General features: G+C 42.8%; 1 protein-coding gene across 8 annotated transcripts in view; it reads right to left on the reverse strand.

The window, feature by feature from the left end:
• Window positions 1–18,843, reverse strand: part of TRERF1 (transcriptional regulating factor 1) — a 98,728-nt gene that overhangs the window by 10,965 nt on the left and 68,920 nt on the right. For 4 of the 8 annotated variants that reach the window (XM_030235522.2, XM_050972124.1, XM_030235523.2 and 1 more), the window contains 7 exons: window positions 8,505–10,145; window positions 7,852–7,901; window positions 6,963–7,113; window positions 5,786–6,034; window positions 2,003–2,369; window positions 1,385–1,445; window positions 507–646 (listed from right to left, as the gene is read on the reverse strand). In XM_030235522.2, coding sequence (XP_030091382.2) covers window positions 507–646; window positions 1,385–1,445; window positions 2,003–2,369; window positions 5,786–6,034; window positions 6,963–7,113; window positions 7,852–7,901; window positions 8,505–9,878 — 2,392 coding nt within the window. In that variant the 5' untranslated portion in view covers window positions 9,879–10,145. Of the gene's footprint in view, window positions 1–506; window positions 647–1,384; window positions 1,446–2,002; window positions 2,370–5,785; window positions 6,035–6,962; window positions 7,114–7,851; window positions 7,902–8,504; window positions 10,146–16,525; window positions 16,602–18,843 lie in introns of all 8 variants that reach the window. The other 4 variants (XM_030235526.2, XM_030235527.2, XM_030235529.2 and 1 more) reach the window with 4 other exon arrangements.

Genomic DNA, 18,843 nt, shown 5'->3' on the forward strand with positions numbered 1-18,843 from the left:
GGGACAGGCTGCTCCAGAGCCAGAGATCTGCCTGTGAGGCAATGACTTGCACACACCAGTGACATTGCCGTGCCAAGGAGGCTCCAGCCAGGGTGGAGAAACAGAATGAAGATGTAACATATTAGAAGCAGGAAAAAATTCTGCGCAGGACTGGTAAAACCCACCAAGCCTGCCACATTTCCTGTCAGCTATGGTCACAGGACAGGCCCAGGATCCATCAGCTGCCTCTCAGCTGCCTTTACCAGGCAGTTCAGTACCCAACTTCCCAGCAACGACCATTCCCCCCTGGCTGCCAGAAAACCATTCATCCAGACTTCCCTTTAAATGCCACCATATAATGCTGTTGCTCTGAACCTATACCATGTAGTTCTAGTCTCTTGCTCTGCACTCTCAGCAATTAATATTCTCTTGAACATTTTGTTCAGTACAGACACGAGAAATCAATGTGTATTTCTTCAACAGGCACAGACTGACGTAGGAACTTCTAAAAAGGCAAGTCATTATACCTCTTTGTTGGAAGACTTTGTTCTCCAGTTCTGGCCATGGTTTCCAAACCAAAGTAGCCTTGTGCACATCTTTCTCCATCAGCAATCTGTCCTGCAGCTCAGGAATGTCAGCCTGGAACCTGGACCCAATATTGATTCGCCTATAAAGAAGAATAAATAAATAAGTATTCAACTACACAATGTGTAGAAAATGCAAAAGTCAGATTAGCGTTCACTTTATTTCCAACAAAACTTTTATTGCACTGAAGTGGCAGGAAATTGTGTCAGATTGCTTTACGCAATGCTTTACTCCCAGTGGGATAAGTATTTTGAATACTAGAGAGAACTGATCTCTTGGGGAAAAACAAAAATTTCAATATGCAATTTGAGCCATACTGAGACATCATACCTTAGGGACAACCCAAGCTAATTTATATGCATGACTAGCAAAGAGGCCAGACATCAGAAACAGCAAATTTCTGTTCCACAGAGAATGGTACTCTTCAGCAGAGAGCAAAAAGAGCCATTACTGAAGGACTACATTGCTGAAGGACAACCCTGTTTGCACTTTGCCACGGGGTACCTACCAGGTAACACCACCACTCCAAAGCTCCACTTTTACAATATATCTACAAAAGCAAGAGTACTGGATTGGCACATTTTCCTCACAGCACTCTTCCCAGCCATCACTAACTTTGAGCCCCATGACACCTAAATTTTCCACAGCCACTTTGCTCCAAATGTCCTTAGCCACCATCCACAGAAATATTAAATGCATCCAACCCAACATGATTTCAGGCAGTTGAATACTTCCTGCCTGGTACAAAACACTTTGGGCCACGGGCTCTAGGTTGGAGCTAATCTATAAAAGCTGTGACAAAAAATATTGTTTTTCTTACGGTTCAACAGTCTGTTCTCCAGGCCCAGGCGTCACTGGAATGACACTTCCATCAATACTATCTGAAACAGAGATTGGAATTTGAGTATTGCTGTTATGCTGCCAGTGACCCTCCCAGGCTGCACTGACACCTCCCTACTAACGCCAACATTACTCCAGTCTATGATGCAAAAACGACCCTTTATTGACACTTAGAAACAGTCTAAATTTTTATAGGTAATAGAAATGTCTGAACTCACAGAGGTTTCTACTGCCCTGATTCTGAGTGATTGCACACCTTTTATTGTGAAGTACTGAACAAAAAATACTTAACATGAACCCCATGTCTCAAACTAGGTCTTTTTCTTCCACTTCAGAAGGCCCTGATGTAATGAGAGGCAAGGTGATCCTTTCTTGAGGCAGACCATATGGAATGATCACAGCCTCACGGGCAGATATTCCCTTTATGCCTTAACTTTGCTAAATCCAAGGCAAAATTGCCACTAAAATAGACTTTTCCTGTGAAGAAGCAGAACTGGCCATGCCTGTGAGCACACACAAACCCCATCAGTGTGGTGACAGGAGCAGAGAGGACAGTAGTCCCTCCTTTGTACTGCTGCTCTGGAAATGCAATACTTACTAGACCGACACAGGAGCACCCGTGGAGTGGGTGTCAGTGGAGTAAGTGGCAGCTGAGCGTGGGATGTGCTGTGGGAAGTGAGCACACTGCTGAAGAGACCAGAGCCTTGCCGGACGGGGCTGAGCATGGGCGGAGGAGTGTAGGGGGGCAGCTCGTGTGTGCGGTCCAGCAGGTGATCTCCCAGAACGCGGGGAGAGCGAAGCTGGCTCTGGTACAGAGTGGCACCCGAGTGGGACATGCTGAGGTTGAAGGAAGGAGGAGGTATGAAGAGAGGTTCGGGTCTGTGCCGATATTTCTTCTTGTCCTGCAACGGTTTGAAGGTCTCTTCCGATTTTACAGCACTTAGATGAGGTTTTTTGCTAGTTTCCTAAATGAAAGCACAGAGAATCTTATCATTCAGGCATAAATGTAATCTGCACACAATCCTCTACAGCTCTGGGCAATGGCCACAGAAAAGCTGTTACCACCAGGCAGTTATTCAGGTACCACTATAATAACCCTGGGCAGTGCAGTACCTGGCACTACACAGAAACCTGAAGAGAGTGAGAAAAACCAGGACAAATTACCCTTCACTTCCAGCAGCAAGCCCTCTGGGTCAAGGTAGGGATGATCCACAGAGGCTGCTGTCTTCTTACGAAAATGCAGAGAACTCCTCTCCCAGACCACGAGTCTCCCACACCCTTCTTCCTTGCTACCCAGACACTCTGGGCACTTCTGTTTGCACTGAACATGCACACAGGCTGGTGGGAGATACTTCATTACCCAGGCACAGTTTACTAGAAACTTTATATGAGAGGTTTTCTAATGCATTTATTTAGTGAGACCAGGAAGGACACATGAGCTCAGTGAAATTACTGCAGTACTCAGCAGCAGGAAAGGAAGAAAAATGTAATAAATTCAAATTCTTTGCCTCTTATCACTACATTCCCATCAGCTTGATTACAGTCCAGCTGCAACAAATCTTGAACTTAACTCTCTCCTGCTTCCTTGGAGAAAATAAGGGTAGTAGATGACCACTTGGGAAATTCACACACTGTTAACATGCCCAGACTTCTAGAATTTGAATGTTAAAAATAATTTAATAACAAATCCCTAGAGTATACAGAAGCAGAAGGCACAGAATTTCTGCAAACCTGGAATCTGGATTTCTTGGGGGAGTGAGGATAAGGTAGGAAGAAACAGGTCTTCAGGTTTTGCTTTAAGAACACACAGAAGTTGGTAGATGAACACAGGATTATTAAATGTACTGCTTTTAGGTAATTAGGCTGTAGGCTATCTTTAGAATAAATTTGGGAAGCAGAAGAAAATTCTGACAGCGTTACTCCAGAATGTCTGCATCATCTGGTAAATTATAATACTACATAAAGCAAATTACTACAATGTATGTTTAGACAACACACATCTTTATACCATGGGTGGTTCTTGAGAATCACATTCACCCAATAAAAATCATGTTAAACAAGCATTAGCACTGTCACCCTTTATCCCTTATGTTAATAAGTTCCAGCTTGAGGAAATATTTTTGATTACAGAGGTCCTGTCCTCTTTGTTAGATCATGACTGCATCCTCTCCAACAGCTGGTGACATTTTTTTCTCTGTAAAAAAAATTTAGTTTTGGAAGGGTTTTGCTTCTGCAGAGAAGAAAATGCAGCTTTGCAGAGGATTTTTTTGATAATGGACATTCAGAACAGTAAAAGCTACCCGTAATGACAGATAAAGTCCATCAAGATGGTGAAAATTAAGTGCTCATACAGGAGAAAGGGGGAAAAACCCTAAACTCAAGGGAAAAAATCCAAACAACCCAAAATCTAAAAAAGAGACCCAGCAGGCCGTGTCTTTGATTAAGGGCTCATTCTGTTCTGCTCTCCAAGTGCCAAAGAGCTGGTACTCCTTTCTCACGAGTGTAAAGCAAACCAATGCAACATCTTAGAAATCCCAAACACCTCCATGTCCTACACTGCTTCACCTAGAGCATACCCATGCCAACACTGCTTTCAGAAAAGGTCACATTGAGCAGGAAAGGAGATAGTGGTGTCCATGGGCTCTCAGTGCACTACCACCCCTGAAGAACCACCCTACTTTTCTCAAGTTCTAGTAACTGATTCCCATTATCCAAGACAGAATGCATACTTTTGGGCCCTGCTGCTGCACCTTGATAGATCCACTCTGGACAGATCCTGGTGGATGTCACTTGACTGCTAGCCTCAGCTCACCATCCTGTAGCCTTGCTGAATGTTTAGCTCCTTTTCACTGTTTCATTTTACTGATTCCTTGAGTTTTGTGGGAGCTCTTCTGGACAGCCCAAAGCACAGTAAAAATAAATGCAACACAGCTTCAGTTCTTCAGTATTAAAAAAAAAATCCCTCTCCAATGGCACAATCTCTTTACAGAAGAGGAGGAAACTGTGGATCTTTTGATCTTTTAATGTTTCCAATGCTACTGCTTATATAAAAAATAGGGTCCAGAGAGTGAACTGAATGACTTTGGTTTGCTTGGGCAATAACAAAGACCACAAGCATAATTTTGAAGGAATGAATGTGCATTTAGCCAAACACTGGCAGATTTAATCACAGTCACTTTATATATGTTGCAGAAATACACAAGTCCAAGCCACCTACTCTGGTGTCTCTAGAGAAGATCTCCCACTCAGAACTTGAAGATTCAAAAAAGACTGTCCCTATTCTTTAGTGGAACTAGAAATAGAAATGAAGAATTCTACTGCTGAGTTACTAAATATTGCGAAATGACAGCTTTCACAGTAAAGTGGAAGTTTATATGTAAAACCTCTGTCTTAAAGGAAAAGAGGAAAGATTTTATATACACGTGTGTATATTATATATATTTAAAATTAGTGGATATGTCTGAAGGAAGAGTCAGGAGTGAATATTGTAAGGAGTCACCCATGCTGGTATAATGCTGATTCCTCATTTGTCCATCAGCCTCACATGGAGAAGGAAAATCAAAAATATCACAGGGATATTTCTCTGCATTGTACAGATAATACCATACAGTACTTATACTCCCCAGTAATCCCTTATCATGGCGTAGTCTGCCAAAATGGATTTGAAGGAATGAGCAGAATCCATTTCTGCACCGGAACACGAAATAAATATTGCTTGCTCCAGGACTCCTTCAGGAAAATAATAATGAGCATTCTCACATCTCATTCAAGCACTCATCAATTCCTCGTGCTGCCTGACCATTTCAGTTTTATAAGGGAAATGTAAGCACTAACCAGAGCTATTTTTCTGTATCAGAAATCCCAGTGATTAACCCTTAGAGCTGAGGAATGCAGGGAGAAAGGGAAAAAATTACTTCACTGCAGAACTCCGAGTTTCATATTGCTTAGCGCACACACTCTAAGCACTGCACTCTCTTTGGCTGAAATGAGAAGCACATATATCTGACTTCAGAAAACAGGAAGAAATAAAACTGCCGATTTTAAGCAATAACGTAACAATGAAGCAGCCTGAAAAGGAAAAAACAAAACCAGTAAAAAGATCGTAAATCCCTTTGTTCTAGTGGGATGAAAGAATATCACATTCCAATTTCAAATTATTTGTTTTCAACTGAGATCTTGATTCCTCAGCAAAGGAAAATTAATATTTGTAGATGATTGAAGAAGAAATGCTCTGATGCTACAGGCCTTTTTTTTATTTATTAGGAATCATAAAGATTCCAGAAAATATTCTAAAATACGGATGTTTTAGAAAGTAGCAGCACTACAAGCAAAGGGATTTAACAAGCACAGGACAGTTAGTGGCAAGAAACACAGCACTCACAGAGGATGAGCAGGGGTTGGCCACTTTTGGACTGCACGGTGGAGAGTAAGTCATCTTCACGAGAACGGGCATCTCGTCATCTGACACAGAGTTGGCAGGCTTGTCTGTGACTGTGGCACTGCTGGCAGAGGGCTGCGTGCTGGGCTCAGGTGACAGAAGCTTTACAGGGACAGACACTGGCATGACGATGGGCGCGAGGCCATCCACCTCTTTAGACAGCGGCTGCTGGGGTGGTTTCTCTCCTTCATCCTGCACAGACAATTAAAGGCTTTCAGCCCAGTGAGGGAGCGCTGCTCTGGATCGATGCACCACGCAAGGTGAGCACCGTGGCTGAAAAGAAGTGGCCGGGGTTACAAAGCACACAGTGTTCCTTCCTGGGACTCTTGCTTTGCCTCAAATGAAGTTGGCAGGTTACTTGTGACTCCTGTGTGGGATTCAGTCTTGGTGACAAATAATCACCTGCAGCATCTTTGCAAGGCAACTTGCAGGAGGGGAGACAAATGTCTCTTTTTATCGCTACAAACACAGAATTCTCCACCACCCAACTAAAAACAAAAGCACAAACTCTGGAACTCTGGTAGCTTTTTGCCCTCCTATGGTATACCCTGTTAGGACAGAATTTCTAAAATATCAGGATAAAGACTGACTGACAGGGCAAGTTATTTTTATGCAGAACAACTCAAACACGTTTTTGGTTTGGCATTTGTTGATACCTATTACAACTAAAACACTTTGGAAGAAAGCTGTCAAAGATTCAACAATTCTGCTCCTCCAGTTAAAGCCTGGGAAGGCTTCCAATAAATATTCCTTAGTCATCCAAGTAGTTGAAATGAAAATAAGGAAGACTTGATGTTCCTGGTATTTCTAATATAATAAACAAACATGAGGAGGAAAAAAATTAGACATTCCTGACATGACTTGGTGGGGTGTTCTGTAACGTGCAGAAATACAGAGAAGGACAAACACTGATCTGTCCTCCACCACTGCCTCTGTCTTCAAAACAAGACTTCTGGCCTACAAACTAACAGAATTATGTGCATTTCTACTTCCATGGGGTATGACATAACAAAACAGTGCTGAGAAGAACACGTTCTGACAGCAAAGCAAAGCATGGCAAAGCAAGCAAACATCAACACAAAAGTACTGTGCCAAATACTGAAGTCAAATGGACTTCTACCTGTTTGAAGTTAGGAGATGCTCTTACTCCTCCGTGTGACCTCATGTGACCATTTAGAGCTGGCAAACTCTTAAATTCCTTCAAGCATATTGAACACATTAGCTTGTTCTTCGCATCAGCTCTCTCAGGAAGTGTTTCTCTGTTCTGGCCACTATTTTTATTTTCATTTTTTTAAAGCATGGAACAGAAGAAAAAACATTAGTTTGGCATGTTCCCTTTGTTGCAGAGGGAGCTTTGTTAATCAAGGAAGTTAATAAAATTATACAGCTAGATGGTAATGAAGTCACAAGTAAGAACGTGGTGACTGCTGTGGAATATGTGGCAAATAACCTAGATCAGCTGCTCCCAAGATGGGGAAAAGGGAAGTTTTGAGCAGGACATGCTCATCAATACAGAAAATCTGAGACCCATGAGATCTACCATGAGAGAACTGCATTTTCCCACCTGTGACAGCAATTAACAAGTACTCGGACACAATGCCTCTAATTTATGGTAGGCAACCACTCTGATGGACACCTTGGCCCTTCAGAAGTGAGACCTTAAGAAACAAACAGAAGATCTCTGCTGCCAAAGATACAAATCCAGACCATACAGCATCCCTTTTCTTATAAATGCAACACTGGAGCTCCCTTGCTTTTGGTTTTTCTTTAGTTTCCTTCCCTTTTTTTTTTTTTTTAAATATAAAAAAAGTATTTGTTTGAGTCTATTGCTATGGGTGGGATGCTGAAAATCATACAAACTTAAAAATCAAAAAGCACAAAACTAAAGGTGTTTCTAGAAGAGCAACAATTATTACACACCCAGACTGTATGCTTTTCCCTCTAAATACAGATCTCTTTTTCATTTCTCATCTTTTATTAGAAAGACAAAAAGAGTCTTTTAAAAATACCTTTGTTCTGGGGACAGTGGCTGCAGTCTGCCATCTGACAGTTGCACCTGCTTTCAAAACAGGAGAATGGAAAAGAGAGGAAAAAGTTGAGAAAATAATTTTTCAGGAAATATTGTGTAAATGAAGGTACTCACAGCATTAACTCTGCATTTTACATACTATTTTACTACTATTAAAAAGCCTCTGAGTTGAGAGCCAGACATCAAATCTGCCCCTGTGAGCACTGCTAGTTCAAGTTTTCTTCACTCACCTGCTGTTTGAAGCCTTTGCTTTGACCCAGAAGCACTACTTTTGGAAACAGAAATGACTAACTGCTCCTGAACAACTGAGCCTGCAGTGTTGAAAAATGAGCAGGCAGGCTTTGTTGTAACTGGGTTCCTGCTTCGCAGAAACTGAGGCAAAACTTCCCAAAGCTTCTCAAGGAAAGCAGCAGCCTCACAGCAACAGTTCTGTGCTGCTGCCAGCCTGGCCCAAAGCCAACCCTGAGCTGTAGACCAAAGTCTGGTAATGAAGTTTCCCAATAGTTCCCCATCCCAGAGATGCCCACAGCTCACATCCTAACCTTCTGTCTCTGGTGAAACCACTTAGTTTCCACACTTTGCTACTCTTCTGCAAACACATTTTGCTGGGCATGGATCTAAAATACCACCTACCTGAGGCCACGTGGTGCTGGGAGAGTCTTGCTGAGAGCTTTTGTTGTTCAGATGAACTCCCGGGGGTGGCAAAAGAGTTCGATGAGGGACAGCGTTACCTACAGAATTAATCTCCTGCCGTGCAGGATCCTCGGCGCTCTCTGGTGGAGTGAGGCCAATGTGGGAGTTCAGGGATGGCACTCTGCTCTCGCTCAGGTACTGCTTCTGCTGCTCTTGCTGCTGCTGCTGCAGTAAACTCTGGGGGTACAAGTGCCTGTACTGTTCATGGGGATCTTGGAAGCAATACTGAGGCACTGCTCCCAACTGGATAAGCTGCACAGGATGACCGGGATCCTGAGAGTACTGGTGTGGCTCATGCATAGTCTTTGGATCGGGTTCCCTGTGATACGGAGGAAGCGGCAATTGCATCTGCTGCTGCTGCTGCTGCAGCTGCTGCATGACAGGTTGTGTTTGGTAATACTGAGCGAGCTGCACCGGACACTGCCGCTGCTGCCGAGCCGGGGGCTGCTGCTGCATCTCCTGGATCGAGAGCCGCTGGTGTCCCTGCTGGGGCTGGCCGTAGTACTGGGGCTGCTGCAAGTGCTGCATCTGTTGCGGTAGGAGCTGCTGGGACTGCATTTGCGGGACGTGCGCCTGTCCCTGCTGGAACGCAGAATGCATCTGCATCTGTGATAAGTGCTGCTGGTAGTCGTAGTACAACTGTTGGTGCTGCACGACTTGCATTTGTTGCTTTTGCTGTGTGCTTGCAAAATTCTGGTGCGTTTGCTGTGGCACTGGTTGGTATCTTTGTACGGTGGAAGCTACGGGCTGTTGCTCAACCGCCGGCTTCTGGGACAGCAGCTGCCTGAGCGCACTGTCACCGGAATTATCCACCATCGAAGACTCGGTGTGCAGAACCTGAGCCATGTTGTTGACTTGAATTCTCAGATTTTGGTTAGCAAATACTTGTGTGAAGGAGTCCAATTTGTGCAGGACCCCACTGGTAATTTTTTGCGAGCGGTTTTCACTGGGCTGCGGGTAAGAATATTGGTATCCGTCATGGGACTCCCCCTGCCCGAGGGGGCTCCACATTGCGCTTTGATTATTCAAACTGTTCCTCGCTGGGACGTGGTTTCCTGAGCCAGAATGTGTCCAACTGGTTGGTCTAGATGCATCCATCGACCCGAGACTTTTTGAACCTACAGGCAAAGCTATACTGTCCCTTGAATCCTGGGGAAATGGAGGGGAGAGGGGGGACGCCTGGGGAGCATCCATAACTGATGTCCCATAGCTATGATTCAGAGATGGAAGGGAGTTCATTTGGTGTTGTTCGTAGTACAAGTTCTCGTTGTTGTTGGCAGTATGATTAGTTTTATACAATTGCTGGTCCCCCATTTTTGGTCACTTCTGTTCCAAACTTACAGGCACACAAACCATTGAAATCTCTATGAACCCTGAGATAGCTGAGTGAGGGGAAGGGAGGGGAGGGGAGAAGAAGCCAGAATTACTTAGAATTCAGCATGTCCATGTGCATCACAAGGACTGAAATTTACTCCAGTCTGTCAGTAATTCCAATTTCGGACTCGATGTTGTTTCACATCTTCAATGAATGGACCACAGCACAAATCCTACACAGATCAGTAAGTTCAGTGTGCCAAGCACCTGCAGAGTAAGAGAAAGACAAGGTAAGTGCTGGCTCTTTCCATAAACTGTTATTGTTATTGCCTCAAAGGAAACTGTAAAATCTTCTCGCTTGAAATACATAATAAGATGCAAAATTGTAGCAGCTGGGCTATTTCAGAGCAGTTAGATTACTTCATCTCATCCTATTATCCTGCCTCTCCTCTAGTGCTCTGATAAAATCATTCTGCCAAACCAATAAAAGCTTATTCTTCAAAACTGTCTTTTCCCGTAAAGAATATAAACATTCGAGCAGTTTTAGTCAGCCATATACTGTGCTCTCGTGACTAGTTTTAGTCAGTTGACTATCAAGGCAAGTCAGAGACTCACAAAATCACAGAATGGCTGGGGTTGGAAGGGACCTCTGCAGATCATCTCTGCAAACCCCTTCTAAAGCAGGTTCACCTGTGCATATCTCCAGAGGAGACTCTACAGCCTCTCTGTGCAACCTGTTCCACTGCTCTGACACCCTCAAAGTAAGGATGAATGAATCATATTTAGATGGAACGTCCTGTGTTTCAGTTTGGCCCATTGCCCCTTGTTCTGCTGCTGGGCACCAATGAAAAGAGCCTGGTTCCATCCACTTGACACCTGCCCTTAAGATATTTCTAAGCATTGATAAAATCCTGTTTTCTCTAGGCTAAACAGCCTCTCCTCATAAGAGATGCTCCAGTCCCCTTATCACCTCTACAACCCTCCACTAACCTCCTTCCAGTAGTTCCTTGCCTTTATTGAACTAGAGAGCTCAGAATTGGACACAGCACTTCAGATGAGGCCTGATTAGGGCAAAACAGAGTCAAGATCACATCTCCTGACCTGCTGGCAATAATCCTCCTCATGCTCCCCTGGATACCCTTGGCCTCTTTGACCTTAAGGGAACTGCTGGCTCATGGACAGCTTGTTGTCCACCAGGACTCCCAGGTCATTCTCCACAGAGCTGCTTTCCAGCAGCTGAGCCTCCTGTGTTGGTTCAGGGGGTTATTCTTCCACAGGTGTTGCACCCTGCACCTGCCTTCATGGAACTTCATTAAGATCTCTCCACCCAACTCTTCAGCCTGTCCAGCTCTTGCTGAATAGCTACCCAGGCTTCTGGCAAATCAGACATTCCTCCCAGCTCTGTATCAGGAACAAATCTGCTGAGAGGATATTCTGTCACTGCATCCAGACCACTGAGAAGTAAGTTGAACAAGGCTGGGCCCAGTACTGGCCCCTAGGGAACACCACTAGCAATGAGCCTACAATCAGATTCTGCACCACTGTCCAAAACTCTGGGACCATCCCTTCAGCCAGTTCTCAATCCACCTCACTCATCTAACCCACACTTCCTGAGCTCACCTATGAGGATGTTATGGGAGACAGTGTCAAAAGCCTTGCTGAAGTCAAGGTAGGCACTGGTCTCTCCTCCATCTACCCACACAGCCAGATATTCCATCACAGAAGGCTATCAGATAGGTCAAGATATTACACCTCCTTGATTACTCCTGATAACCTTCTTTGCCTCCACACCCTTAGAGCTGACATCCAGGATGAGCTGTTTCATCACCTTTCCAGGGATGCAGGTGAGGCTGACTGACCTGGAGTATGACTGCTAAGATCAAACCAGTCAATTGAAATATTTTCTGACCAGTCACCTTACATCAGGAATGCTGAATTCCAACTTCTGTTCTACCCTCTCACCCCTCCTTCTTTGTGTTGCATGATTTTAATAGACAAATTTATACTGAATGCAGCCTTTTATAATTTTTGTGTATAAACTGTAACTCAAATAACGTTTTACAGATGTCTGTACTGTTTCTGAAGAATAAAAAAATACATTAACACATGATAGGATTGTTTTACCATTCCACAATATAAAGCAATCCCTGTGTCTGCAGTCACATAAATGCACGGAGGTACAAAATGCTTATGCACTCATAAATACATTTTAAAATAAAAGCAGACCCTGAACTTGAACAAGAACACACGAAATATTAAACCAAAACCTTAACTCTGCTTCCTTCACATCTGATTTTCTAAATGCAGTGCTCTCCACCAAAGACTCCTGCACACTGATGTCCTTACCTTTCTAACCTCAGAAGAATCCTCCATCGACGTGGATAAATGTGAAGTCACCGATGGAGAAAATTTTAACCATTGCTGGATGCATACTAAGGAGAGTTTGTGCTAGCAACAGCAAATAAGGGTAATATATAGCTGCAGGCAGAAAAAAACCTTTTCCATTCTAGCATAATGCATAACAGAAAATCATACTCCCAATGAAGAGCGTTTGCAGTGTGTATAGTTTTTGTGTAAACCATCTGCAACCATACATCTGTATGTAACATCTTCACGTGACAAATAATAGCTGAGAATAATTGCAAGTTTATTTCCCCTTTCCAGAAATACACATTGCTTCACAGTTTCTCTGAACACACTCCCTTCCAGATTTTTATAGATGAACAATTAAAGAAGATAGGAGTCAACAATGAATAGTCAGGCTGCCAACAGGGTTTTTCATCCACGACCCAACTTCAAAGACTTCCTATTAAAAATTATGAAGGGAAACTAAACAAACCCTCCACAAAACATTAAAAGGGCATAAAAATAAACACTGTATGGTGTTTCACACTGAAAGGCCATCAGCATTTAGAGGAAGAGAGGGAACGTGCAACTCCTTTTATGCCTGCCAAGTTAAGGAAGCTCAGTCAAGATGCTCAGAACACATCTTCCCATAAAAACAGTACTGGATCTGTAGGCACACCTTTTGCATAGGAGCTATGTCCCATTTCACCTATTAGCAGAGCTGTAATTTACACCAAGTTGCCTGAATTTAGCCCTTCTTTTTAAAGTCTGAAGTGACAAGTATTAGTCAAAGGACAAGAAAAGATACAAACCAGTGAGGGAGAACAAATGTTTCCAAGAAACAATTAAAAGACCACAAGAATTCCAGGAGTAAAGACAGTAAGAGACTTAAGGTAGCAGACAACCTGATTTCATTACAGAAATGTATCAAGGGGCCAACCAGGCCCCCAACCCCTTCTCTTCCCACAGGCAGGAGCACCACAGTGGCAGATGCTGTGGACTGTACCAGCAGCCACAGCTAGTGCTGTAGTCACCACAGAAAGTGATGTCCCTTGGACATGTGCCAAATTCCACTTACTGCACCCTTTCACCTGGGGGTTACCTGTCACAGGTTGCAGGACACTGGAAAGCAGTCAAGAGGTTTTATATCTGTGGCATCAGCACACACACCTTTCTTCCCCTCTCTCAGAATAAGAAAAATAAATTTAAAAATTGTTCATTAACATTTCCACTCCAGCAGCTCTAGCATACTGAATTCAGCTCTGGTCTGAGAGGTGGGACATGCTGCTGTCAGGTAGATTACTGAGTTATCATCAGAGTCATACAGAAATATCTGTAAAAAGCTTTAAAGAATGTAATGGGATATTACATTAAAATACCAATCATGTCACAAAAGGACTGGAAAGTGTAGTCACTATGAGAATCATATTTGAAAAAATTGCATTGTTTTCAAACACCCATCCCCCCCTCCCCCAAAATAAAAATAAAAGAAAGATGAAAACATTCCTTTTAAAGCCATCACTGATCTGGAGAGAAAAAAATGCAAATGTTTAAAAAGCATTGTTATTCTACCTTCAGGTAATAGAAAAAAACCCAGATATGCACATTGATAAAAGCATAATCAGTAATCAACCAGTCCCTTAGATACCAAATGGTTTTTAGTACTTGAACTAAAGGCTTAAACTCAAGGGCTTGATGCTGTATACACAGGATTTGCTATCAGCTTTAACAAAATCCTAACAGTACACATTTCCTGTCAGATTAAAACCGGAGTCTATCATGACATCATTAAGGTGAAGGGGTAGCAAAGTTAGTCTCTGGCCAGCTGAGAAACCATTAGCAGTATACTGAATTATTTCCATTTAAGAGAAAGGAAGAAAAGGGTGTTTTTTCTTCTTTGCTTAAACACCCATCACTGCCACTTACCACAACAACTCTGACAACCAAATGGTTAAACTGAACAACTAAACTGGTAAGAGTTAAAAGCAACCACGGTTCTGCAGTTCTGTGTCTCCTCTCTTCCTAACAGTCATTTATGCTACTTAACCTATTACATTTCTGACATTACAGATATATCCCAATTATGCAATCGTTACAAAGAAACATGAAAACAAATGCCAGCAGACAGAAACATTTCTGTAGGCTGCCTAGAAAAAGAAATACCCTACTTAAGTTTATGGATGAAATCTGGACTCATGCTAATGGTAGTTCAATTGATTTCAACAGAGACAAGGGTTTGCTCCAATTCTTTGCTCATGATTTCAACAAGGTCCCCTGCAACTTGCACAGCTCCAGTCTCCAGACTGAAAGCCAGGGGCCCACCAAGCTGGCTGAAATGCCTTTACACACTCCAGCTGTCTCCCTCTTCAAACACAAGTAACTGAAAGGCAATACAAATAGGCTCTCCTGGAAGCGTGCCATAACTTAATTCTGGTAAACTTGAAGTGGGAAGGAAATACCAGTCTTCAATAAAGGTGATCCAATTTTTCTTCTTTGTAAACTGCCCGTAGAGCCAAGAAGCAGCTCTGGGGTTCCCAGCACAGGAAGGACATGGACCTGTTGGAGTGAATCCAGAGGAGGCAACCAAGATGATTAGAGGGATGGAGCACCTCTCCTATGAGGAAATCTGAGAGAACTGGGATTGTTGAGCCTGGAGAAGAGAAGGCTTTGGGGTGATCTAATTGTGGCCCTCCAGTACCTGAAGGGAGACTACAAGAATGATGGAGAGCATGTAATGACAGGACAAGGGGCCTGACTTCAAACTGAAAGAGAGTAGGTTTAGATTAAATACTAGGAAGAAATTCTTTACTCTGAGGGTGATGAGGCACTGGAACAGACTGTCCAGAGAAGTTGTGGATGTCTCATCCCTGGAAGTGTGTAAGGCCAGGTTGGATGGCATTCTGAGCAGTCTGGTCTAGTGGAAGGTGTCCCTGCTGACAGCAGGGGGGGCTGAAATCAGATGGCCTTTAAGATCCCTTCCAATCCAGGCCATTCTATAAACATAGAGAAGACATCAGGCAGTGAAATACTAAGAAGATGATAGTTACATAAAATGAACACTTCTGGCTCCATCACACACCACAGAAGCCAAAACCCGCAGAATTTTTCAACTCGAGTAAAATTACAGATCAAATGACAGTCACACAATTGAACTGCCTGAATTCACATGAATTTCAGAACGAGACATCCACTACAAATAAGATGATGCATAAAAGTTGGGCTGGGTGTGTGCTGTAAAACCAGGGCTGAATGTCAGCCAGAGCCAGTTTCAGAACTGAGTTAATGGAGAGGGATGACAAAAGACTGTATGAGAGCAAATGCTGAAGGAAGCACACTCACTTAAAGGCTGCAAAGTTATTACAGCTCTAATCTAACCCATCTCAGTAGGCAGCATGGCTGTGTATCAAAAGGGAATTGGATCTTACAGTTTGTTCAACTTATTTCAAGTTTTTCAGCTGTCCCTTTAAGCTAAAAATCTACATGCTTTTATAGATTAATTACTAGCTAGCCTGAGAAAAAGAAGACTGGATAAGATAGCAAAAAAGCCCACACTCCTCCATGTTCAACCAGCTTTTGCAGGACAGAGTATCTGTAGCTACTCACAAGCAACAGCATCATCAGATACTCATTTGCTTGGCACCGTCCCTCCTCGTGTCCCTCCCTCCCTCTGGGATGGTAAAATGTCTGCTAAAGCACAGTTAACCACCACCCTTAGCAGGCTAAACTCTGTTTTATAATACCTAAGGCCTGCTTAGAAATGTGTCATTGCTGTGTGTTCTAATCGTGCATTATCACCCCTCAGTCACACAGGCTGACAGGGCTCTCTTGAGTGACTGTCTTTCTGCCACTGGAATAGAAGCTTCACTCTTAACTTAGGTAATATGAAAGCCAAAATCAAGCTCTCCTTTCCTCTCTTTCATTTAATTTTTTTTCCCTACTTAGCTTCCACAGAAACAAAACAGTGCTTCTCAATTCATTTTTTAGCCTTTTTTTATGGGAAAGTTTTTATTGACCTGTTTTGTTATTGAGAACTGTCAGATCTCCTGCCAAGCTATTCCTAAACCAAGACAGCCATCATTCACATCATCTTGCTCTCTGATTTCCTTTAGGATAGACACAGGAATAAACAGCAGTTCCTTCCCTGACAGCCTGCCCTCTGCTCACACCAGTGCCTGACCATCACGCAGCCCTGAAGCTGGGCACAGACAGGCATGGTTTTCAGCTGGCCACTGCACCACTGTGACCCCACCCAGAGGAGCAGCTTTGAAAAGTAAGGGAGTGCTGCCCAAGAACAGACCCACCTGTACTGCACACACAGCTCACAGGGGTGAAACTGGCACTGTCCCATGGTCTTCAGACCAGAGTAACGCTGGAAGGCTGAGAAGCACAGAATTAGGAGAGTAAGAGTGGCATACTTCAGAGCCCCCTGTGCTCTTGTGCCCTGTTTAGATACCAGGTTTGCCCTCATAACTTTTTATACAACCAGAGTTCAAGCCCCTGTCCCGTTCTTTTTTTTTTTTTTTTTTTTTTTTCTTGGCAAAAAATATAATCCTGTGAAAAAATCAGCCGAGTACTCAAAGAGAATGAATAATTTCCAATGCCAGGCAAGGTGGTAGGGTAAGTCAGCAGAGAGGAAAAGGGAAAGAGAGGTGAGATGACAACTCAAAGACCTACTTTTTTTTTTTTTTTTTTTAAGCATCTATAGAAATCTTGAAGACATCTGATATAGCAATAAAGAGAGGCAGAGACTGAAAGTAAGGGTCAGAAGATATCAGGCTCACAGCTGTTTTGGTTAGAATAAACACTGAAGTAGCAATATGGATTTCAAGGACCAAAAATTTTCTACAGCTACCTCAAGGACAAATGTTTTTAGGGATGAAAACCTTTTCATCCCAATCCTGGATACAACTGCTCCTATGGTTTCTGCTGCAATTCAGTTTTGGCTGGTTTTGAATGGCAGAGATCTCCAACCCACGCCTGTATCTGCATTCAAACCCAGAGGTTGACATTCTTAGGCAAAACCAACAACAAAGAACCCACTTCAGTATATGAGAAAGTATGCAAATAGAGGAATTACAAAAGGGAAGAGGATTGAAAGGAAGCAAAATATTTAGCAGACTGATTTTTATAGCAAGCATAGTAAGAAAGCTATATACTCTTAAAATGGAAAAGGAAAAACGGATAAGCTGCTTTTTAATATTAATGCTGGTAGTTCTTCAACAGTTGCACAAATCCTTCAAAAATTATCATTCTCTTTGCAGCTAAGCTTCTGCAGTGCAGTTGGAAAGGCTCCTGAGTCTCATGTGGCTGCTCATTTAAGCTGTTCCCATTTCCACTCTTAAGAGAGACTAGAATGTCCTAATTCAGTTTAATAAAAAACACATTGGACTTGGGGGAGGGGAGAACAACGATGGCACTGGGAGAGAACTGAGCAATTTCTCTACTTCAACTGAGTTTAAAAAAAGGCAGCAAAGAAAAACCAAAAAACCAAACACCAAACCCAACGAACCCAACAGGAAAAACAACAGTTGATCATCTCAGGAAAGTCTCGAGAAAAGGAGGAGAAGAAAGGAGGAAGACAAACAGAAACATCTTCCTCTTGTTTCGATCTATGTAAAAAATGCATTCTAAGGCACTAGTAATTTAATGAAAATGGTTTTTTCCCCAAACTAGCAGAATTATTGTGGTTATTCAAAAAGAGAAGGCTGATTTCTAAATAAAGCCATTAACTGAATTTAGTTTACGGAAGATACAATTTCAGGAGTCCCAAAGAAACAAAGAAGGTTGCTTCAACAAATCTGATTATCTTTGCTGTCGGTGAATTGTTTCAAGGTACTCTGAAGGGTCTGGAAAACTGCAACAGAAGCAGGTAACACATTACTTCATAAAAATGGCTAACATAAAATGATGTGATCTCCTCACAGTACTGATTAGAAATAAAAACAAAATGCAAACCTTGACTTAAGGCCAGAAGGGCACCTGAATTGTATATTCCATGACTAAGTGACTAAGTATATTTCATGACTAAGTGACTAAAAAGCACGCCAAAGACAGCACTAACTAAAGGTGCTACTGTGACAAACATAGTAGTTTTATTTCCTTAATATTTGCTAATACCCTACTGAATATTAGATCAAGTGATACTTGATTTGAAATCTCTTCAGCCAACCTGGGTTTACTGACTGCTTTAGCTGAGACAAACTGTTGTCCCTTCTGCAGAGTCCTACATCAGGGGCAATACTCTCAAAAGCTTCCTGGAAAATAAAAAAGTCCTATCATTAAAATTGTCTTTGGGTTCATATTTTAGTATGCTTCTATTACTGAACTGACCCACTTGTTATTCCCCAGCAAGATCCTGAAACGAATTAAATGAACTTGGGACAGAGAGGTCAGTCCTCATTCAGTTAATGTAGGTGGCTACATTACAACCTCTGGTCACTGCTGTTGATTTGGGGGAGAAGGGGAAATTTCCAAACATTAATCCATCAGCTCTTGCTGTGACCACAGCCATGATAAGCCTGCAAGTTTAGTTTAAGGTGAGCACCCTTGTAATGCACTTAAGCAGTTTCTTCCTGACCTCTGCAGTGTTTACTCTCTGCAGAGTGCAATGAGATTGCCT

Source organism: Serinus canaria, chromosome 3 (genome assembly GCF_022539315.1).
Source record: "Serinus canaria isolate serCan28SL12 chromosome 3, serCan2020, whole genome shotgun sequence".
In the NCBI taxonomy this organism is placed as follows: domain Eukaryota; kingdom Metazoa; phylum Chordata; class Aves; order Passeriformes; family Fringillidae; genus Serinus; species Serinus canaria.